Genomic DNA, 25525 nt, shown 5'->3' on the forward strand with positions numbered 1-25525 from the left:
GATGTATTCTTGGAATGAATTGGTTAAGTCTTTACAAGGCTAATATTGATTGTGAGATTTAGAAAGTAGTGTTGAGAAACCCTTTTGGGAAAGTTGACCTCATATAGACGTTTTGGGAAACCTAAGAAGTTTGGAGTCATCTCTGCTATGCAAGTGAGGAGAAAGGGGTGTGAGCTATTTTTTCTGTAGTGTGCAGGACGTGAGTAAGGAAGCCGAGTTAAAACTTGAGGATGTTCCAATAGTGAACGAGTTTATGGATGTGTTTCCAAGTGAGATATCAGGTATGCCACCTGCTAGAGTTGTTGAGTTCACTATAGACTTAGTCCCTGGAAATGCACCGATTATAAGGCACCCTGTAGAATGGCACCTCCTGAGATGATGATTGAAGGTGCAATTGCAAGAGCTCTTAGATAAAGGTTATATTAGGCCGAGTCATCACCTTGGGGAGCTCTATGTTATTTGTGAAGAAAAAGGATGGACATGAGGCTATGTATATGATAGGGAGTTGAATAATGTAACCATCAAAAACAAATACCATTTGCCTAGAATAGATGACCTATTCGACCAATTGAATGGAACGAGTATGTTCTCAAAGATTGACTTACGTTCAGGATATCATCAATTGAGGGTAGCCGATAAGGATGTACCTAAGACTGCCTTTAGAACGTGTTATGGTCATTATGAGTTCACTGTAATGCCATTCGGGTTAACTTGCTCCTGCTATATTTATGGATTTAATGAATAGGATCTTTCATGAGTTTCTAGACAAGTTTGTAGTGGTTTTCATTGATGACATTCTAATATGCTCGAGGAATGAAGCTGAGCATGATGAGCACCTGAGGATTATTTTGGAGACATTGAGGAAAAACCAATTATATGCCAAGTTCTCTAAGTGTGAGTTTCGTTTGGAGAGAGTAGCATTTTTGGGTCACTATGTGTCTAAGGAAGGAGTCTCATTAGTAACTGCTAAGATTCAAGCTGTGAGTGAGTGGCTAACTCCAAAGAGTGTGTCAGACATTAGAAGTTTCTTAGGTCTAGCTGGCTATTATAGGAGATTTGTGAGAGATTTCTCGAAGATAGCAAGACCTATGACCAACTTGATGAAAAAGGAGTCGAAATTCGAGTGGAGTGAAAAGTGCGAAGAGGCCTTTCAAATTTTGAATGATCGTTTAACCTCTGCACCTGTTTTAACCCTACCTGAAGGGAATGAGTAATTTGAGGTATATAGTGATGCTTCGAAAAATGGTCTAGGATGTGTGCTACAGCAGAACGGGAAGGTAATAGTGTACCCGTCGCGTCAATTGAAACCTTATAAGGCTAATTACCCAACCCATGATCTAGAGTCGTTAGCTGCCATAGTATTTGCATTGAAAATTTGGAGATATTATCTTTATGGAGCGACTTGTAAGATATTCACCGACCATAAGAGTTTGAAGTACATTTTCACCCAAAAAGACCTGAATATGAGGTAAAGAAGATGGCTAGAGTTAATAAAGGACTATGACCTAGATATCCAGTATCATGAGGGGAAAGCAAATGTGGTAGCTGATGCCCTAAGTAGAAAATCGAGTCATAACTTGAGTACTTTGATAGTCCCTGAGGAGTTGTGTCGAGATATGCAAAGATTGAGCTTAGAAATTTTAAATCCTGGGAAAAGTGATGCGAGGCTTAGTACTCTTTCTTTGGGAGTGTCAGTTTTCGACGAGATCATAGAGGGTCAAAGTTGGTGATGAGCACCTAGATAAGGTCAAGGAGAAAATGAAGCAAGAAAAGGAAGTCAACTTTAAGATTCATGATGATGGGAGCCTAAGGTTTAAAGGGAGGTGGTGTGTACCACAGAAGTGCAATGACCTTAAGAGACGCCTTATGAATGAGGGGAATAATACTCCATATTTTGTGCACCCTGGAGGTGATAAATTGTATAAAGATTTTAAGGTTATCTATTGGTGGCCAAATATGAAGCGAGAGGTAGCTGAGTATGTGTCTAAGTGCCTTACCTGCCAGAAGGTGAAGATAGACCATAAGAGACCCATGGGGAAGGTTCAATCTTTAGAGGTTCCTGGATGGAAATGGGATTCTATTTCTATGGACTTTGTGACTGCCTTACCTAAGACGAGAAGTGGAAATGACACCATTTGGGTTATTGTGGATAGACTGATCAAATCTGTCGTGTTTATACCTATTAAGGAGACATGGAAAAAGAAGCAGCTCGCTAAGACTTACATTAAGCATGTGGTGAGACTACATGGAGTTCCAAAGGATATCATTTTTGACCATGACTCTAGGTTTCTTTCGAAATTTTGGAAAAAGGTTCAATTAAATCTTGGGACAACATTGAAAATGAGTACAACCTTTCACCCTGCGACTGATGGACAGACTGAGAGGACTAATCAGACTATGGAGGACATGTTGAGAGCATGTGCGATTGACTTTCAAGGTAGTTGGGAGAACCAATTAGAATTGATTGAGTTTTTTTACAACAATAGTTATCATGCGAGCATTAAGATGATCCCGAAACTTAACACAAAAACTCACATACTTTCAAAAGTTTGAACTCATCCTTTCAAAAGTTTAAAAAGAATCGTGCCACTTGTGCACCTTTCCCAGTCTTAAAACAGTTGTGTTACTTATGAACACATTTTCTTATGCGGAGAACCTACTTCTTTTGCACTAACATGTGCAAATTGCCAAACATAGGCATACATATGCATGAAAATTTCATAAAAATAGGCAAAAAGCGCGAAATTTATCGCATTCTACCCCCCTTAAAGAAAACGAGTTACACCCTCGTAACTCACCTCAAGGAATAGGTCTGGATATTTAGTTCTCATATCATCTTCGGCTTCCCACGTCGCCTCTTCCGACTCGTGGTTAGACCAAAGGACTTTGACGATGTGGACATCCTTATTGCGTGTACTACGCACTTTCCTGTCGAGAATCTTGACAGGTCTTTCCTCATATGTGAGGCTACTATCCATCTGAACTAGTTCATGCTCTAGGACATGACGCTCATCAAAAGGTGCCATCTTTAAGCTCGCATGATAACTATTGTTATAGGAACACTCAATCAAATCTAATTGGTCCTCCCAACTACCTTGAAAGTAAATCGCACATGCTCTCAACATGTCCTCCATAGTTTTATTAGTCCTCTCAGTCTGACCATCAGTCGCAGGGTGAAAGGTTGTACTTATTTTCAATGTTGTCCCAAGATTTAATTGGACCTTTTTCCAAAATTTCGATAGAAACCTAGAGCCACGGTCAGATATAATATCCTTTGGAACTCCATGTAGTCTCACCACATGCTTAATGTAAGTCTTAGCGAGCTACTTCTTTTTCCATGTCTCCTTAATAGGTATAAATACGGCAGTTTTGGTCAATCTATCCACAATAACCCAAATGGTGTCATTTCCACTTCTCGTCTTAGGTAAGGCAGTCACAAAGTCCATAGAATTAGAATCCCACTTCCATCCAGGAACCTCTAAAGATTGAACCTTCCCCATAGGTCTCTTATGGTCTATCTTCACCTTTCGACAGGTTAGGCACTTAGACACATACTCAGCTACCTCTCGCTTCATATTTGGCCACCAATAGATAACCTTAAGGTTTTTATACAATTTATCACCCTCAGGGTGCACAGAGTATGGAGTATTATGCCACTCATCCATAAGGCGTCTCTTAAGGTCATTACACTTTTGTGGTACACACCACCTCCCTTTAAACCTTAGACTCCCATCATCATGAATCTTAAAATCTGCTTCCTTACCTTGCTTCATTTTCTCATTGATCTTATCTAAGTTCTCATCACCAACTTGACCCTCTATGATCTCATCGAAAACGGACAATCCCAAAGAAATGGTACTAAGTCTTGCCTCATTTTCCCTGGGATTTAAAATTTCTAAGCTCAACCTTTGCATATCCCTACACAACTCCTCAGGGACTAGCAAGGCACTCAAGCTATGACTCGATTTTCTACTCAAGGCATCAGCAACCACATTTGCTTTCCCTTTAGGATATCGATATCTAGATCATAATCCTTAATCAACTATAACCATCTTCTTTGCCTCATATTCAGGTCTTTTTCGTGAAAATATACTTCAAGCTCTTATGGTCTGTGAATATCTTACAAGTCGCTCCATAAAGATAATGTCTCCGAATTTTCAATGCAAACACTATGGCAGCTAACTCTAGATCATGGGTAGGATAATTAGCCTCATAAGGTTTCAATTGATGCGACGCATACACAATTACCTTCCCATTCTGCTGTAACACACATCCTAGACCATTCTTCGAAGCATCTATATACCTCAAATCCCTCATTCCCATCAGGCAGGGTTAAAACAGGCGCAGAGGTTAAACGATCCTTCAAAATCTGAAAAGCTTCTTCACACTTTTTACTCCACTCAAATTTGGACTCCGTTTTCATCAAGTTGGTCCTAGGCCTCGCTATCTGCGAAAAATCTCTCACGAATCTTCTATAATAGCCAGCTAGACCTAAGAAACTTCTAATATCTGATACGCTCTTTGGAGTTGGTGTAATATCCTAAAAATCTTAAACATATTTAAGTGAATAATTAACATAATAATATAGTTAGAGTATATTTTATTTTATCCGTTCCACTAATTAAGCAACGTATAATGATTATAGAATTTTCAACATAAAAATTCACCAACTTAAATTATGACAATAATTTATAATTTACAATTTCATGAGTGAAACAAGAAGGTTAATGTAGTTGATAATTTATTTAAAGTACAAAATGTCAACATTTCACCCAAGATTTCACTAAGTCACGTTGATAGGTGTTAGTGTGGAAAATTTCTGATTTTCTGGTTGAGAAAAAAAAAGGAAAAAGAAAAAAAAAAGAAAGTTATGGTCAATCCCCATTAATGGTGTCTTCCTCCTCACTCCACCATGTCCATTTGTCATTCATGCAATCACAACTCTCTTCTTCTTCTTCTTCAGTCAAGATATGTCCCCAACCCATCACCATTGCTTCTTCAAGTTAACAAAATCAGATTATTTACTTCACCATCTTCCTCCCAACCACTGATTCTTAACTCCAAATTTCCCTATAAATAGTCATGAATTCAACATCAAGAACACACCAATTACAACCTTCATCATCTCTTCTCCCTCTAATCAGAAATTCAGTCAATAATCACCGGAAAAGTTGTAACTAAAAGAAATAAAAAAAAAAAGAAAAGAGAAAACCCAAATTTCTTCTCTCTCTCCTCTGTTTCGCCCCCATGACCGACCACCGTCGGCCACCGCGCGCGCCACCTGCGCCACGCCCAGTCCCGCCCCCATCTCGTCGTCACTCGCCGGTCACCAGCCGCCGCCGGAGCTCTGCCAAACCGCCAGCACTCCTCCTGCTCGCGCGCTCTCTCTCTCTTCTCGCGCTGTCTCTCTCGCCCCTCTTTTTTTTGCGCGTGCCGCTGCTGCCGCCTTTCGCCGCCGCCGGAGACTGATGTCGCTGACGCAGACCACCGCTGCTCGCCGCCGACCACCGAAGCCGCGTCCGATTCCTCTGCCGGAATTTTCGTCCTCCCTGCTCCTAGTAGCAGAGGTGATGGTTTTCCCCTTTTAATTTTCTGATTTCTTATACTCTAATGCAAGCCCAAGTTTATAACCCTTAACCTTTATTAATTTATTTGGGCCTAGAACCTTGGACTCAGAAATAAGCTTAAGTTTTAAATCTGAATTATATTGTTGTTGGGCTAAAGGAGTTAAACTAAAGCTGATTTAGTGCTTTATTAAGTCATGTTAGTTTAATTATTAAGTTAAGTATAATGTTGGGCTTATAATCTGAATTTACTTAGTTTAATCATTTAAGTTAATCTTGTTGCTTTAATATATTGAGCTTTAGTGGACTGATTTAGTTAGTTTCATTAAACCACCTAACTTATTTACTAAAATCTATTATTGGGTTATATTCATATTTCTAAACTAGTTGAGTTGTTTAAAACTAATTAAAAATAATTCATTAAGCTTTGTTATAATTGAGTTTAAGTTATGAATACTTTCACTAGTCCTTAAGTTCACTTATAATAATTAGTTACTTGACTTGTTAGTTTTAAATGACTAAATAATATTAAAATAATGTCAATGGATCTATTATAACTTTAAACTTAATTAATTTATTAATGAACAACTAATTAGTTATTAACTATGAACTAGAATAATGTTATGCTTTCGAAAGTTATATATAATATGTAGTAATATAACTTCAATGTTTCGATAATTCTAAAAATATAGCTAAATGAGTTATTTCATTAAATTAGTTGTTAAAGAGTCACATTAATTAAAAAGTTATTAACGATTAAGAAATAATGGCCTTTAAGGAGACCTTTACGACGTTATAATGACAGTTATGACCTTAATAAATGCTAAACTATTATTTAGACTTAAAAGCTAAATAACAAAACGTTCATTAATAAAAACTATTCTTGAATAGATTAAGGAAGATAAAGGATATTACAAGCCTCCCCCCTGCTATCAAGGTTATTAAGCAGGAATTCAGGTAACGTCTACTGCTAACACCCACAATCCCTTTCGAATGATGTTTTATGGTATTTCGCACTATGTTGTTGATTTATGGATTGTGGGATATGAAAGGTTTTACGAATATGATGATTTTCGATGAAATGAAACGACTTCGATGTTACAAAATATGAGTATAATAATGTATGGTTTAATGATTTTCATGACTATGATTATAATGATGTAATGTAACTATGATATTTGAAACATGATAAAGTAAAGTGAAAGATGGTTCTTGGCAAGTATGTGGGCATAGAAAATGTCACCTATGATGTGACCGCCTTTCTGGCAATATTTGGACACCGAGAGTGTCATCCATTTGTGCCGCCTTTCTGGCAATATTTGGACACCGAGAGTGTCATCCATTTGTGCGCCTTTCTGGCAAATATGTGTTTAGGGAGACGTCCCTATATGTGATATGTGATATGCGATATTTGCCAAGTTACCAAGTAAAAGATATATGATGATGAACATGATAAAGAAGATAATGTAACCTACTATGATATATTTGTGAAATGTTTTACTTATTCTCTCCTTCCTGTTTTTAACTAAAATGATGTGAAATGAATTTACGATGTTAGAGTAGTATGTTACTGAGCCTCGGCTCACGACGTTTTGTTTTATGTTTTAGGTACCGATGGTGATAACGGGATGGCGTAGCAGTGAGGATTTACTTAATATCTAGATTATATAGACTCTCATGTTTTTAATTTAAGTTTATGTCAAAACTCTGATTAGTAACTAAGTCTCTATTAATCAAGACTAATGTTGGATCTAAGTTATGCTTCATGTTATAAGATGTTTAAGTTTATGTTTTTATGTCGCCTTGTATTTTCCTTATGGAAAGTACGGCGGTAACGCGCCGAATATCTAGGTTCCGCTGCTAATAATCATTAATTAACTTAACCACGATGATTAGAGGTCGGGGCGTTACAGGTTGGTATCAGAGCAACGGTTCTCGATGCCTCAAGTAAAATCTCAAAGGTTTTACTTAAATTAGTAAATAAATGGTAAAGTAATCTAGTAAAACGAGAGTCATCACCATGAGTATAGGGTTTATATAACATAATAATATGAAAACTAAATGGTGTAGTTAATAAGTGTTTAAAAATGAAAATGAGTGTGAGTGTTAGGATCTGGGAAGGGAATATTTTTATATTATTTTTACGACGATAGTCATGCCTCCTAACATGTTATGCACATGGAATATGTGATTTTTAGAACATGGCAACAAGTGGAAGTGGACCTACTAATGGAGGAAGTGGAACCCATGGGCCTAAGTCACACTTGAAGAATGAGGCAAAGGCTAGATACCTTGCGAAGTGACCCTGTTTTCGAAGAAACGACTGAAAATGCTAACGGAAATCAGGTGGATATAATGAAGCTGATGATGGAATTCTTGCAAGGAAACCGACCAAGGGCCAAGACGGAGCAGGAAGAATGCTCCAATATGTTCAAAAGGTTTTCTGCTCACAAGCCGCCTACTTATGATGGAAAACCTGACCCCACCGAGTTCGAGGAATGGTTGAATGGCATGGAGAAACTCTTTGATGCCACCCAGTGTCCAGACAAGTGGAAAGTTAACTTTGCTGTATTCTACTTAAAAGGGCAAGCTGATCTGTGGTGGAAGACTGCTAGAGAGATGCAGAATCAACCTGGATTTGGATGGGAAGGTTTAAAGGAGGCTATGAGAAACCAGTTTTACCCTCAGTCTCTGCAACTCCAGATGGAATATGAGTTTATCCATCTGAGGCAAAGGGGTATGTCAGTTCTGGAATATGCTGTGAAATTCAATGAGTTAGCTCGATTTGCTCCTGATCTGGTGTCTACGGATCGTCAAAGGATGAATCGATTTGAAGGAGGTTTGAATCTGGACCTTCAAGAAAGGCTTGCTGCAAACATGAGTAAGTCCTATCAAGAGCTATATGATCGAGCTATCAATGTTGAAAGGAAAATGAAGCTGCGAAAGGATGTTTATGAGAATGGAAAAAGAAAAGGTAAAGGTCAAGAAGTTCCAATAAGCAATGTTTTCAAGAAGCAGAACACAGGGTTCTCAAGAAACAATAATGGTCAAAGGACAGTTGCTCATTGCACCAGGTGCAACAGATGGGGCCATCTAGCCAGAGAATGTCGAGCAGGAACCGATCAGTGCTACTGGTGTGGTAAGATGGGCCATATGATTAAGAATTGCCCGACTTTGGAAAGGAAGAAGAAACACTAATAATCGTGGGCCAGTGCAAAGGAACAATTCTCAGAACTATGGTTATGGTAGGAATGCAAGTAATAATGCCAACAAAAACCCTCCACGTGGACCTCCACAAGCCGGACGAGTGTTCATGATGCAGAAAGAAGAAGCTGAGGCTGATGACACCGTTATTACTGGTACTTTTCCTGTCAACTCTGTACCTGCTTATGTCCTTTTTGATTCTGGAGCTTCCCATTCGTTTATATCTACTGCATTTTCTAGAAGCTTGAATGCAAAACCATGCTCTGAATTCTCTGCCATGTCTGTCACCATCCCTAATGGTGAATCCATCTTATGTGATGTCATGTATAGAAATTGTCCTATTCTCATAGGAGGATGTGAATTTCAAGTAGACCTCATTCAATTTGAATTAACCGACTTTGATGTGATATTGGGAATGAATTGGTTGTCGAAGTACAAAGCGGACATAAATTGCCTTAACCATGAAATAACCCTCATGAAGCCAGATGGGTGTAAGGTTTCTTATCGAAGAAGAAAATCCAACCCAAACCTGAAATCATCTCATCCTTGAAAGCCTTCAAGTTACTTTCAAAGGGTCATTATGGTTACCTATGTAGTGTGGTAGACCTAACCAAACCTGAACCCTTGTTATCCGATATTCCCATAGTTTGTGAGTACCCTGATGTATTTCCGGAAGAGATACCTGGCATGCCACCAGAAGAGAGATAGATTTCAGCATTGACCTCGTTCCTGGATCTGCTCCTATCTCCAAGGCACCTTATCGAATGGCACCTGCTGAGTTACAAGAACTGAAAAAGCAACTAGATGAATTACTCGAGAAGGGGTATATTCGACCTAGTGTGTCGCCATGGGGTGCACCAGTTCTATTTGTCAAGAAGAAAGATGGAAGCATGAGGTTATGCATTGATTATCGAGAGTTGAACAAGATCACCATCAAGAATAAATATCCATTGCCTCGTATTGATGATCTTTTGACCAACTTCGAGGTGCAACTATCTTCTCCAAGATTGATTTAAGATCGGATATCATCAACTCCGCATAAAGCCAGAAGATATTTCAAAAACCTTTCAGGACCCGATATGGTCATTATGAATTCACAGTAATGCCATTTGGGTTAACCAATGCCCCTGCTGTCTTCATGGATCTGATGAACCGAGTATTTAAATCATACCTCGATAAGTTTGTGGTTGTATTCATCGATGATATCTTGGTGTTTTCAAGAAACTTGATTGAGCATGAAGAACATTTGAGGAAGGTGTTAGAAGTGTTGAGAGAAAGGAAGTTGTATGCAAAGTTGAAGAAATGTGAGTTCTGGTTGAAAGAAGTTGCCTTTCTAGGGCACATCATTTCAGATACTGGAGTCTCGGTTGATCCACAAAAGATAAGAGCTATCATGGAATGGCCTAGACCCACTAATGTTCCTGAAGTTCGGAGTTTTATGGGTTTAGCTGGATATTATAGAAGATTTGTCCAAGATTTCTCCAAGATAGCCATGCCTATAACTCGATTGGTAAAGAAGACGGTTAAGTTTGTATGGAGTGATGAATGTGAAGCAGCTTTTCAAGAGTTGAAGAAGCGTCTCACTACTGCTCCTGTTCTTACTCTCCCTTCTGGAACTGATGGATTTGTTGTGTATAGCGATGCCTCTAAGCATGGATTAGGTTGTGTGTTGATGCAGAATGATAAAGTTATAGCATATGCTTCCCGTCAACTCAAGCCTCATGAACAAAACTACCCAACTCATGACCTTGAACTAGCCGCAGTTGTGTTTGCTCTCAAAATATGGAGACACTATCTCTATGGTGTTCCTGTAAGATCTTCACCGACCACAAAAGCCTTAAATACATTTTACCCAAAAGGAATTGAACTTGAGGCAACGTAGATGGCTTGAACTCCTAAAGGATTATGATGTCGAGATCCTATATCACCCAGGCAAAGCTAATGTCGTAGCTGATGCTCTAAGCCGCAAATCCTACCTAAACACAACCTTAACCTTGCCGAAAGAAATCAATGATGATTTGATGAAGATGAAAGTGGAGATCATGCAACCAAAAATAGAAGCACAGTTGTACGCATTGGAGTTGAGGCCGACTTTGTTGGAAGAAATAAAAGAGGCGCAAGATGGAGATTTGGAGTTGCAAAAGATAAAGAGTGATGTGAAGAAGGGAAAGTCACCGGGATTTGTGATCCAAGATGATGGCACGTTGAGATTTCAGGGTCGAACATGTGTTCCAGATAAGGAGGCATTGGAAGGAATTACAAAAGGCACTTGGTACGAGACTGGATTTTAGCACCGCTTTCCATATCCAGCAATAGATGGTCAAACAGAAAGGACCATTCAGACTCTCGAAGATATGTTGAGAGCATGTATTCTGGATTTTCAAGGAAGTTGGGAGAAATACTTGCCATTGGTTGAGTTTTCTTACAACAACAGCTATCAAGCTAGCATCCAAATGGCACCATATGAAGCAATGTATGGAAGAAGATGTAGAACACCCCTGTGTTGGAGTGACATTGATGAAGCTCGAATGATTGGACCTGACTTGATACAAGAGACAACGGAAAAAGTACGATTAATTCAAGCTAGGATGAAAGCTGCACAGAACAGGCAAAAGAGTTATGCGGACCGCTGAAGGAGACCATTGGAGTTCGAAGTAGGTGATCATGTTTTCTTGAAAATTTCGCCTACTAAGGGTATTATGAGATTTGGTCAAACTGGTAAGCTAAGTCCGAAGTACATTGGCCCATATGAGATTTTGGATCGAGTCAACGAAGTAGCTTATCGCTTGGCATTGCTGACAGACTTGGATAAAGTTCATAATGTTTTCCACTTGTCGATGTTGCGAAAGTATATACCAGACCCTAGCCATGTGATCAGACACGAGCCTTTGCAGCTAAGGAAGGATTTAACTTATGAAGAGAAACCGATTGAAATTCTTGATCGTAGGGAAAAGCGACTTAGAAGCAAAGTAATTCCTATGGTTAAGATTTTATGGGCTAATCACACGTCATCCGAAGCCACTTGGGAAGTAGAGGATCAGATGAGAACAAAATACCCTCACTTGTTTGAATAGATGACTTTGATGTTATATGCTTCTGAAATCTTATGTATGAATGTTCAAGTTTATGAATGCATGATTTTATCCTTTTGACAATGCTATGTAAGTTTCGAGGACGAAACTTTTTCTAAGGGGGTAAGGATGAAATATCCTAAAAATCTCAAACATATTTAAGTGAATAATTAACATAATAATGTAGTTAGAGTATATTTTATTTTATCCGTTCCACTAATTAAGCAACGTATAATGATTATAGAATTTTCAACATAAAAAATCACCAACTTAAATTATGACAATAATTTATAATTTACAATTTCATGAGTGAAACAAGAAGGTTAATGTAGTTGATAATTTATTTAAAGTACAAAATGTCAACATTTCACCCAAGATTTCACTAAGTCACGTTGATAGGTGTTAGTGTGGAAAATTTCTGATATTTTGGTTGAGAAAATAAAAAGGAAAAAGAAAAAAAAGAAAGCTATGGTCAATCCCCATTAATGGTGTCTTCCTCCTCACTCCACCATGTCCATTTGTCATTCATGCAATCACAACTCTCTTCTTCTTCTTCAGTCAAGATATGTCCCCAACACATCACCATTGCTTCTTCAAGTTAACAAAATCAGATTATTTACTTCACCGTCTTCCTCCCAACCACTGATTCTTAACTCCAAATTTCCCTATAAATAGTCATGAATTCAACATCAAGAACACACCAATTACAACCTTCATCATCTCTTCTCCCTCTCATAAGAAATTCAGTCATTAATCGCCGGAAAAGTTGTAACTAAAAGAAATAAAAAAAAAAAGAAAAGAGAAAACCCAAATTTCTTCTCTCTCTCCTCTGTTTCGCCCCCACGACCGACCACCGTCGGCCACCGCGCGCGCCACCTGCGCCGCGCCCAGTCCCGCCCCCATCTCGTCGTCACTCGCCGGTCACCAGTCGCCGCCGGAGCTCCGCCAAACCGCCAGCACTCCTCCTCCTCGCGCACTCTCTCTCTCCTCGCGCTGTCTCTCTCGCCCCTCTTTTTTTTTGCGTGTGCCGCTGCTGCCGCCTTTCGCCACCGCCGGAGACTGACGTCGCTGACGCAGACCACCGCTGCTCGCCGCCGACCACCGAAGCCGCGTCCGATTCCTCTGCCGGAATTTTCGTCCCCCGGCTATCAAGGTTATTAAGCAGGAATTCAGGTAACGTCTACTGCTAACACCCACAATCCCTTTCGAATGATGTTTTATGGTATTTCGCACTATGTTGTTGATTTATGGATTGTGGGATATGAAAGGTTTTACGAATATGATGATTTTCGAGGAAATGAAACGACTTCGATGTTACGAAAATATGAGTATAATAATGCTATGGTTTAATGATATTTCATGACTATGATTATAATGATGTAATGTAATTATGATATTTGAAACATGATAAAGTAAAGTGAAAGATGGTTCTTGGCAAGTATGTGGGCATAGAAAATGTCACCTATGATGTGACCGCCTTTCTGGCAATATTTGGACACCGAGAGTGTCATCCATTTGTGACCGCCTTTCTGGCAATATTTGGACACCGAGAGTGTCATCCATTTGTGGCCGCCTTTCTGGCAATATGTGTTTAGGGAGACGTCCCTATATGTGATATGTGGTATGCGATATTTGCCAAGTTACCAAAGTGAAAGATATATGATGATGAACATGATAAAGAAGATAATGTAACCTACTATGATATATTTGTGAAATGTTTTACTTATTCTCTCCTTCCTGTTTTTAACTAAAATGATGTGAAATGAATTTACGATGTTAGAGTAGTATGTTACTGAGCCTCGGCTCACGACGTTTTGTTTTATGTTTTAGGTACCAATGGTGATAACGGGATGGCGTAGCAGTGAGGATTTACTTAATATCTAGATTATATAGACTCTCATCGATTTATTTAAGTTTATGTCAAAACTCTGATTAGTAACTAAGTCTCTATTAATCAAGACTAATGTTAGATCTACGTTATGCTTCATGTTATAAGATGTTTAAGTTTATATTTTTATGTCGCCTTGTATTTTTCTTATGGAAAGTACGGCGGTAACGCGCCGACTATCTAGGTTCCGCTGCTAATAATCGATTAATTAACTTAACCACGATGATTAGAGGTCGGGGCGTTACAGTTGGCCACTCACTCACGGCTTGAATCTTAGCAGGATCTATTGAGACTCCTTCCTTAGACACATTGTGACCAAAAACGCTACTTTCTCCAAACGAAACTCATCCTTAGAGAATTTGGCATATAATTGATTTTTCCTCAATGTCTCTAAAATAATCCTCAAGTGCTCATCATGCTCAGCTTCTTTCCTTGAATATATTAGAATGCCATCAATAAAAACCACTACAAACTTGTCTAGAAACTCATGGAAGATCCTATTCATTAAATCCATAACTATGGCGGGAGCATTGGTTAACCCAAATGGCATTACAGTGAACTCATAGTGACCATAATGCGTTCTATAGGCAGTCTTTGGTACATCCTTATTCGCTACCCTCAATTGGTGATATCCTGAACGTAAGTCAATCTTTGAGAACACACTTGCTCCATTCAATCGGTCGAATAGGTCATCTATTCTAAGCAAAGGATATTTGTTTTTGATGGTTACATTATTCAACTCCCTATAATCAATGCATAGCTTCATGCTACCATCCTTTTTCTTCACAAATAACACATGGGCTCCCCAAGGTGATGCACTAGGCCTAATATAACCTTTATCTAGGAGTTCTTGCAATTGCATCTTCAACTCACTTATCTCAGGAGGTGCCATTCTATAGGGTGTCTTAGATATAGGTGCAGTTCCAGGAACTAAGTCTATAGTGAACTCAACAGCTCTAACAGGTGGCATACCTGATATCTCATTTGGAAACACATCCATAAACTCGTTCACTATTGGGACATCCTCAAGTTTTAACTCGGCTTCCTTACTCACATCCTGCGCACTACAGAAAAATAGCTCACACCCCCTTTCTCATCAATTTCCTCACTTACATAGCAGAGATAACTCCAAACTTCTTAGGTTTCCCAAAACGTCTACAGGAGGTCAATTTCCCCAAAGGGTTTCTCAACACTACTTTCTGAATCTCACAATCAATATTAGCCTTGTAAAGACTTAACCAATTGATTCCAAGAATTACATTCAGGTCTCCCTAGTTGAATTCTATTAGGTCAGACGGAAAGAGACAACCTCCTATCTTCAAAGGCAGGTTTTTAAACAACTTAGTACACCTTATGATTTCGCCAGTATGAATACTAATAAACAAGTCAATTTCTTCATAATCTACTAACCCCAATTGAATTTTCCTCAATCAAACCTTGCTCAAATCACTAAGCATTTAACTCCTCAAAGGTTATTACCTCAAGTGCAAATCTAGACAATGCTATGAACTTGCTATAATACTTAGAGATGGTCATGCTCCCCATCCTAAGGTTGATAAACTCTTAGACCTTCAGTTTCCTCATAAAAGCAGGGTAAAATTTTCCTCTGGAGCAACAATAAAAGATTCCCAATTAAGTTCTTTCACAATAATAAGTCTAGTCTCATTCTCTTTCTACTATAAGTTAGTCTCTCTTTCAGATACAGTATAACTTGACCTACTTTCATACTCTCAGGATAATTCACAATCCTAAAAATCTTTTCAAACTCCCTAATCCAACCTTCTAAGAGGATAGGTTCAGCTTACCCCTTAAGGTACGACGGTTTGATCTCAGCTAGTTTCTGAAACATCTCCCAGCAGAATCGGGACGCTTAACTCTTTTGAGTCCAATTCTCTGCCAATAGGAGAATAGGATAATCTAAGGCATCATTATTGTTTCACACTCAACTTTGCGATAGGAACTTAACGTAACTTTACTTTAGGTTCTAGCATAACTTACATGCTCATCTAAGAAGGCAACATTTGATTTGATCATTAAAGATCGCATCAACAAACAATTTCTCAACTAGTTTCAAGTTCAACATGAAATGTTCTCTAATAGTCACATAATCATCCATGAGAAAATATTCACATCAACATGCAAGTAGAAACAAACAAGCAAGAATATAATCACATAATGAAAATTTAAATAATAAAAATATTCCCATTACGTGCCCAGAATAAATTCTTACTCACTCATATAAATAAATATTAGCTTTTATTCCTCAATTGATAATAAGAATATTCTTCCAATCCAAAATAACCAATTTATTCCTCAACAATATAAACATGCTAAAGAAGGAAATTTAAACCATTGTAGCTTGACTACTTTCCAACAACCAATTTTAAACCATAAATAAATACTCTATGGAGTTACATTATCATTCCTATCCTTATTTCCTTTATACTTTTATGGAGTAAACATTTCATCTCCAAAGTCTCAAAAGTCTTCACTAGAATAATATTAATAACAATAATAACTTGAATTCCTATATCTAATAGATCGTCAAATTCTTTTGGGTTGATGTCCATTTTCATCCACCTCTAAATCACTCACGTCGCTCAGATAAGGTCTCCAAGTAATATTGTAGATGTCCTTTTAGATTTGAGCTATAGTACGATCAAACTCTTGAATTACTTCACATATCGCTAACAGAGATGCCTACTTTTAACACATAATGCATAATAATCTCCAGGCTAATCTAACTATAATTTCCAAGCTCATGACATCGAGCATTCTCATCATCACTCAATACAATTGGGTTATGATGGCTATCTACTCTATTAACTTACCTGAGAGACATAGTTAGAGATCTACCACAAATAAACCTATTTCAATGGATATACTTAGTACTCTCCCTAAACGCAATTCCCAACAATAATAATAAAGGTTGCCATTGATATCATAGGCATAAGAATATAACATTTAACAGGCAAGAAAAATATAAACAGTTAGCAGGGAAGAAAATAATCATGCATCCTTTGCAGGGAAGAAAAATAATAATGCATCATTAGCAGGGAAGAGAAATTTAATGCATCATTAGCAGGGAAGAAAAATATTCATGCATCATTAGCAGGGAAGAAAAATATAATGATACTAAACTAACTATCTAATGCAGGCATATAATGTTTCTATCCTATATACCCTTCCTATACTACTCATTCTCACAATGAAATAATATAAACTTTAAAGGTATGAAATATAATGCAGACACTTTTGTAACTAGTAATAATTAAGTGTCTAAAAAAAAAAATTCAACCTAAAAAGAATTTCGGACCTATAAAGGTCGAAAGAAAAAAGAAATTCGGTTCTAAAAAAAAAATTTCAAAAGTTCGAAATTTCGAACTATCCAAGAAATTTTGAGAGATTTTTTTTTTTTCGAACACAACATTTTCGTAGAAGAAAAAAAATATATTCGACCTAAAAAAAAATTTCGTCCTCCTAAAATTTTTTTTCAGGTTCTCTAAAAATTATACACTCCTATAATTTTCTCAAAATGAATAGGTAGGAGCAATTCTAAAGGTTTCTTCAAATAACTAGTAAGCTAGTTAGTTAATTATGCGCCTATAAGTTTTAAAAATAACCTAAATTCCAGATACCACTTTGTAACACCCCGATAATTCTCTCTTTTCAGAAATACCTTTATAATATAAAACTTAGAGAATTACCAAAGCATTATCGCCCGTGTGATAACGTATCGGCTTATTCAGATTTTGCAGCGGAAAACAATTAACTAAACTTCAACTTTATTAAAACTTTAATAAATAAACAACAAGTGTTTGAAACTTAAACAATCTAATTTAACCAACTCAAATAAACTTAATAAAATATGTTCCTAATAATGCCGAAAGAAAACTATACTAGTTACACATTCTCTCAATTCCAAATTCCCAATGATGCACATCTGCGAACTTGTAATGTCAATGTTATACTGAATCTGGTCACCAAAATGGATCATCACAGGATCAATAAGGCAAAACCATGATCACACACACAAACAAAGCACGTAATCAGCAAAACTGAGTACTACATACTAAAACATAAACATTCCTAACATGATACTACTAATAATGTGCAGGGATAAATAATCATATAATCTTATAACATTTTACAGACAACTTTTACTGAACTAAACTCTAAACATCTTTTTATTACTTTAAATGGAATAGTTATTGGACCCTGAGTTGTCCTACCAACCAGCATTCATTACAAAGACGAAATACGGTCATGACTCCATATTCTCGAATGACCTGCGATATCGAGGAACCTTTGAACTAAAAGAGTAATGGGGATCAACCATCCTTGAAAAGCTATGACACGCTCACCATAACCCCAACTCCCAATGTCCAACTCTAGACGTGCACCAGTCTAAAGTCTACAACTATTCTCGTCACACTTTACGTTAATTACCAATTATTACTTGTTATGACACACATATACAAGCAACACGAAAATAATCAAATAATCACAATGAACTTCTTTTATCTTAGGATTTAATAAGTGATCACAACTTACAATCCAAAATTACTTCCTTCAATCCAATCCATTTTATTTGTTGAACCTAGCCAACAATCCAACTTACCTTTATATAGGCATAACTCCAACTTACCAAATAAGGCCCACAGTCCTCATAAGATAATAAAAATAATACTTGCTAGGAATACATGAACAACATGATTCGATTCTCTACAACGTATATCAATTCCTCATGCGAATTGATAAATAAACTTTCTTTTCATGCTTGTATCAAATAATCCATACAAACATACAATCCAGTACTTATAATAAATCTCAATTCACATGTTTGCACACAGGCATAAAACATGTAACAAGCAAATACTGAAAATCATATATATATATGAACATAACAAGTTCTTATACATGATACTAAAAATCTCTTAAAACATGATACTAATCACATAGCACGTAATTATGTACGTACCTCGTGTAAACTAGCCTGTAGGCCACTTTTAACGCTCTAAAAGTTTCCTACGAAATATTCTCCGCCTAGAAATCAATTTAACTAAAATCAATACTCTTCAATAAAAAATGCAGCAACTCTAAAATATTTAAAATCCCCTTTAAATATGTTCAAAAGTTGATTTTAATATCAAAACTTCAATTACTTTTAATTCCTAGCATAATACTACCATACTAGTAATTAAAATTCTTAAAACTCCATTAATTAAATCCTTTATGAAATTCCAGCAACTTTAAAAATCAATAAACCTTCTTTAAACATATATAAACATGTTTAAAACATAATCTAATCAATCTCATAGTATCTAATATGCTACTATGGTTTTCTAGTAATTAAACCCTAAAAATCCATACTTTAATGATTAAAACTACAATCTAATCAAAATAAACAAATCTGAATTTTTATTCTTATAATATAAAATATATATGAATCAAGATTACTTATTTAAATAGTAAATTAAAACCAATAATCATAATTAACATTAAAAGAAACATAAAAATATAGTCCTTAATGGAAACTTGAGGAAGAAGAAAAGAAAAAGGGAGAAAAAGAGTGAAATACCGAAATCGCGAGTGAGATATGGCAGCAGAATTGCGAAACTTGCAGAGGTCATAACTAATAGAATAAGAATCGGAATTGAGTGATTCTTGAGCCTAAATTCAATAACTTTTTGAGATCTACAATTTTCAAGAAGGAAGTTTTGGTTAAAAATAAACGGAACTATGAGAAATCTGGCCAATCAGATTCGAGTGAGAGAAAAAAACGAGTGAAGGGAGAGAAGAAAACCATGAGGAGAGAAAGAATAGAAAGTGGCGTGAGATTTAGTGAGAGGAGAGAGAAAAATAAATCTTTGTGTGTAATAAATAATTGGGTATTAAGATATTTATAAAGAGCTTCCTTTTGGGCTTAGGAAAAAGAGATAAGGTTTAATGAAATTTGATGATGAACAAGATAAATAACTTGGGACTTTAATGATCAACATGACTGATCTTTTTCCTTTTATCCTTTTAGGACTTTTAGGTTCCTCAATTCCATTAGACTTCTTTTTCAATATAAATTAGTATTTAAAACTTTTATCAAAACATGCTTAATTAAAATATTTTCAACTTTATTAAGTCATGAAAATAATTTCATTTGACTTTTAAAATAGTCAACCTTTTTAAATAGTCAAATCATTTCAAAACTAATTTGTGTTTAAATATAAATATATAAATACTTAAACATATTTATAAAATTCTTAAAAATTATGGGGGATTACACTATGTCGGGCAATTTGCACATGTTAGTGCAAAAGAAGTAGATTCTCCGCATAAAAAAAGGGTGTTCATAAGTAGCACAAGTGTTTTAAGACTGGAAAAAGTACACAAGTGGCACGATTCTATTTAAACTTTTGAAAAGTGAGTCCAAAATTTTGAAAGTATGTGAGTTTCGTGTCAAGTTTCGGGGCGAAACTTCTTTAAGGGGGGTCGACTGTAATCCCCATAATTTTAAAGGAATTTATAAATATATTTAAGTATTTATATATTTATATTTAAACGCAAATGAGTTTTAAAATGATTTGATTATTTAAAAAGGTTGACTATTTTTAAAAGTCAAATGAAATTATTTTCATGATGTAATAAAGTTGAAAATATTTATATTGAAAAAGAGGTCTAATGGAATTGAAAATCCTAAAAGGATAAAAAGGAAAAAGATTCGTGTTGTGATTAAAGTCTTAAGTTATTTATCTTGTTCATCATCAATTTTTATTAAACCCTATCTCTTTTTCCTAAGTCTAAAAAGGAAACCTTTATAAAAATATCCTAATACCCAATTATTTTACCCCACACAAGATTATTTTTCTTCACTCTCCTTCACGCAATTCCCCTTACTCGGTCTCTCACTCTCTCCTCTTTGCACGTTCTTTTCAATTCTTCTTCCAAACCTTTTTCTTCTTGTTCAAGTAACGTTTCTTCTTCAACAAGAAACGTCACCAAAGATCCGAAAACCACCAAGCAACCACCACCGGCTGCTGTGTTGCGTTTCCCCTTGCCGGCGGCACCTTCTTGTTCTCTCCTTTGTTGGTTGTTTTCTTTTCTTCTTTCCTAAGATTCCATTAAAGACTATATTTTTTATGTTTTCCATTGTTGTTAATCATGTTTATTAGTTTAATTACTGTTTTAATAAGTAATTTCGATTCATCTATAGTTTATATTATAAGAAAAATTTTAGATTTGTTATTATATATGATTAGATTTTAGTTTTAATCATGAAAACATATGAATATTTAGGGCTTTAAATTGCTAGAAAATCATAGTAGCATATTAGATACTATGAGATTAACTTAGAATATGATTTTAAACGTGTTATATATGTTTAAAGGAGGTTTATTAATTTTTAAAGTTGCTGTAATTTCAGAAAGGGTTTATTTATAGAGTTTTTAAGAGTTTTTAATTACTAGTATGGTAGTACTATGCTAGGAATTAAAAGTAATTCAAGTTTGATATTAAAATCAACTTTTAAACGTTTTTAAAGGGGGTTTTAAGTACTATAAGGTTGCTGTAATTTTTATTTAAAGTTATTAATTTCGGTTATATTGATTTCTAGGCAGAGAATATCTCGTAGGGGACTTTTGAAGGATTAAAAGTGGCCTACATGCTAAATTACACGAGGTACGTACATAATTACGTGTTATGTGATTAGTATCATGTTTTAAGGAGGAATAAATTTTAGTATCATGTATAGGAACTTAATTTGTTCATATATATGTGGTTTCTAGTATTTGAGTTACATGTTTTATACCTGTGTGCAAGCATGTGATTTGAGATTTTCATGAATACTAGATTGTATGTTTGTATGGAATAATTGATGCAAGCATGAAAAGAAAGTTTATTTATTAATTCGCATGAAGAATTAATATATGTTATAGAATTGAATCATGTTATTCATGTATTCCTTGATGAGTATTATTTTATTATCTTATGAGGACTGTGGACTTTATTTGGTAAGTTTGACAAGTGCCTATATAAAGGTAAGATTATTGTTGGCTACGTTCAACAAGTAAAGAAAGTATTATTGGATTGTAAGTTGTGATCACTTGTTAAATTCGAAGATAAAAGAAGTTCAGTTGTAACTGTCTGATTATTATTTATGTGTTGCTTGTGTGTAAAGAGAATAGTTATAGACTTTAGACTGGTGCACGTCTAGAGTTGGACATTAGGAGTTGGAGTACATGGTGAGCGAGCCATGGCTTTTTACAGGAATGGATTGATCACCATTTCTTTTTCAGTTAGTAAAAGTTCCTCGATATCGTAGGTCAATATGAAATGCGTTGTAGTGCCTAGTAGCACCCGTGTTTCGTCTTTGTAGGTGAATACATTAGTAGATAAGACAACTCAGTTCCAATAACTATTCCATTAAAGTGAGAAATGATGTTTAGAGTTTAGTTCAGTAAAAGTTATCGGCAGAATGTTGTATGATTATATTATTATTTATCCCTGCATGTTATTTACGTAGTATCATGTTTAGGAATGCTTATGTTTGATATGTAGTACTCAGCTTGGTGATTACGTGTGTTGTTTATGTGTGTGATCATGGTTTTGCCTTATTGATCCTGTGATGATGATCCTTTATGGTGAGCAAATTCAGTATAACATTGACATTACAGGTTCGCAGATGTGCGTCATTGGGAATCTGAAGTGGAGAGATTGTGTAACTAGCATAGTTTAATTTCTGCATTTTTAGAACATATTTTATTTAAGTTCGTTGGAGTTTTTAGTTGGTTAGTTAAGTTCAAACACTTTGTTTATTTATTGAGTATAATAAAAAGTTTAGTTATTGTTTTCCGCTGCAAATTCGGAATAAGCTAATACGTTATCACACGGCGATAATACTTGGTAATTCTCTACTTGTATATTATAAAGGTTTTCTAAAAAGAGAGAATTATCGGGGTGTTACAGCGAATCATCAACAGAAAAGAAAAGAAAGTGGAGTTTTTGAGGGGAAATGGGGAAGAAAATGAGCATAGAAACGAGGATGGTATATAATTTTGAGCAGTTGGGAGGTAATGAGTGAAGGCAAACAAGAAGGATTGAGAAAGGAGGAGCGATTTTGTTAGGGCTGGATTCTATAACAATGGTGGGTTGAGATGCGCGGAAGGAGAAGGGAGAGGGAGAACTGTTGCTGGAGACGAAGAAGGGCGACAGGACTTCGGCTATTTTCGCGCACCGTTGACTCTCATCCTCTTTTCCTCCTTGTTTATTCTCTCTCCTCGTTGATTTGTCAGCCACTCCTGTAATACCTGAATTTTCAGAAGTTGTTTTATTATTTAATTAAGGCTTAATATTATTTCTACTCAAAATTTATTTTATGATAATGCGATTTTATATGATAACTATGCTTATTAAAATAATGATTTCATTTAGTTTTGATTTATTTAACAAAGTTTAAACTAAATCATTTACTTGTTTTATTATTCATTTTATTATTTCTAATTAATTAAACTCTTTACTTTTGGTTGTGGGTATCTTTTTTCAAGTTGTCCATCCATTTTTAGCAATTCAAAGCCCAAATAACAAGTCTAAACCCATATGTCTTTTAGCAAAAAAAAAAAAAAAAAAAAAAAAAGGAAAATGAAAACAAAACAAAACAAAAAGAAAAAGAAAACTGATTTCTTCATCATCTCCCTCCTTGTCCTTCATCTGGTTCACAGCTCAAGAACCGAGAAAACTCAACACCTCCCTCTCCTCCCTTCTTCTTCGTCTAATTCAACACATAAACCAAGATTTGCAACACAAAAATCCCAACATTGTCAGTAAATAATTGAACTAGGGGCAAATTTTTTTCAAAAGCTAAACTCACAACCACCATTACATTTTCTGGCCAACCTCTTCTATAAATACTGAGTTTTACTCATCAAATTACTCAAGCAAACAATCTCAAAAGGTTTGCTTCAATTCATTTCTTTTCTTCCTAAAATTCCGATTTTTGGTTTTGAAATTGAAAATTTGGAAATTTCAATCAACCATTTACAACTCCTCTGTTTCTTTTCTCCACCGAAAACCACCGCACACCACCTGATCTCCAACCCATCTTCGAACCACCACACTACCGGAAATAATCGAACCACCAATTCGCAGCCCTGCAACCGCCGTCCTTCCTTCCCTTTCGTGCACCCCTGTTGTCGCCCTTCAGCTGCGCCCAGCCCGCGAACCACCACACAACCTCCCCCTTTCGCGGCGCCTGCTCCGCCACCTTGCTTCGCCCGAACCATCGAAAATGCCGCCAACACCACAAAACTCCTTCACTTCCCATGCTTTCGTCTCCTCTGTTTTCTCCCTCCTCTTCTTTCGTTCCTCATTTGTTCCTCAATTTGAGAAACTCAAAGTTTTTAAAATCTCCTTTTTCTATTTCTTTTGTTTATTGAGTTTTATTTGTTTACTTTTTAAAACCAAAACCTTTGACTTTCCTAAATTAACCTATCTTATTAAGTTAGTATATTTAGGTTAAGTTAATCTTTTATAACTTGATAAATGTTTCTTAATTTTCTAAAATAAAATTAGGAGTATAATAAAGTTAGTAATGTTTAAAATAGTTGTTAAAGATAATGAAAGTTAAGTTGAAATAATTTTGTGAGTACTTAAAATGATTTCATAAATGATTAACTTTGATTCATAAACTCTCTTAAAATAATAAAGAATTTCTTTAAGTTATTTGGAATATTTAAATCGTATATTTTATATACGAATATAAAAAGGGGTTATTTAGGAACTAACTTAGATCTCGTTAACATCTATTGTAGACTCCGATTTCGTATACGAGGAATATCAAGAGTGCTAATATGTTCGTGAACTTAACTTTGGGCATGCATCACGAGGTAATCTCCGATGTCCATCTAAACATAGATCCCGTTAGTGTAAAACGAATTGATTACATGATTATTATGTGCTTATAAAATTTATAAGTATGGCTATAATTATGGATTATCGACTTAATGAGGATTATGAATTCGAATGACAAAATGGACAACGATCATGGATTTCGATTATGAATCTTGATTATGTACGATGTACGATATGACAAAGATGTTTATTATAGTGTTATTTAAATCGCTTAATGTCATTTAGTAATGATATGGATATTATTATTATTATTATTATTATTATTATTATTATTATTATTATTATTGTTATTATTATTACTATATATCATTATGATTATCATAAATATTATTATTAATAATATTGAGACATTATGAAAGTTGGAGTTAGTAAGAACTCGTGATAACGAAATGATTATGAATCTGATCTAAATGAACTCAAGTAACAGTTGTGAATATGAAATGAGTTATTGAAACAGCTATGAATGGATTGAGGTTATGATGGATTGAATATGTTCACATTAGATTGAACAAGATGACGTAAATGTGTACGTGATTTATGTGATGACATGAATTAAAAGATGTAAATCACGTAAAGTGAAATATCGAAGAGAAATGGTGAACAGGTTGCCCTGTATGAGTGGTTCAGTGGCCCCCTACAGGTTCTCTGGTTACTATGCTGATTATTAAGTTACTGTCTTTCTTCTATCTTGTTGTGATCCAAGTATATGTGGTGTGCACACTAGGGACTCTGTTATTATGGCCATTAGATATTCGTAGGTGGTTACAGGGGTTCGCCCCGGCCTACAAGTAGGTGGTTACAAGGGTTTGCCCCGGCCTACAATGTTGAAGTAAGTGGTTACAAGGGATTGACCCCGGCTTACTGGCGTTCTCTTTCCTCTCCTTGAATAACTGGATTAA

The 25525-nt window shown here is 35.8% G+C and overlaps 2 protein-coding genes across 2 annotated transcripts; both read left to right on the plus strand.

The window, feature by feature from the left end:
- The first annotated feature begins 7835 nt into the window (after window positions 1-7835).
- On the plus strand, window positions 7836-9318 carry LOC125491806 (uncharacterized). The gene is made up of 2 exons (XM_057390760.1): window positions 7836-8703; window positions 8747-9318. The coding sequence occupies exons 1-2, from the start codon at window positions 7836-7838 to the stop codon at window positions 9316-9318; spliced, it is 1440 nt and encodes a 479-aa protein (XP_057246743.1).
- Window positions 9319-11467: 2149 nt separating this feature from the next.
- LOC130589490 (uncharacterized) lies at window positions 11468-11842 on the plus strand. Its single transcript, XM_057390761.1, has one exon. It carries the CDS (start codon window positions 11468-11470, stop codon window positions 11840-11842), a length of 375 nt encoding a protein of 124 aa, XP_057246744.1.
- The last annotated feature ends 13683 nt before the right edge of the window (window positions 11843-25525 follow it).

Source organism: Beta vulgaris, chromosome 7 (genome assembly GCF_026745355.1).
Source record: "Beta vulgaris subsp. vulgaris cultivar EL10 chromosome 7, EL10.2, whole genome shotgun sequence".
In the NCBI taxonomy this organism is placed as follows: Eukaryota; Viridiplantae; Streptophyta; class Magnoliopsida; order Caryophyllales; family Amaranthaceae; genus Beta; species Beta vulgaris.

Coding starts and splice junctions, on each gene's coding strand:
- LOC130589490 (XM_057390761.1), top strand. CDS start 11,468: ATGAGATTTGGTCAAACTGGTAAGCTAAGTCCGAAGTACATTGGCCCA.
- LOC125491806 (XM_057390760.1), top strand. CDS start 7,836: ATGAGGCAAAGGCTAGATACCTTGCGAAGTGACCCTGTTTTCGAAGAA. Junction 8,704..8,746: donor CGATCAGTGCTACTGGTGTG/GTAAGATGGGCC, acceptor GACTTTGGAAAG/GAAGAAGAAACACTAATAAT.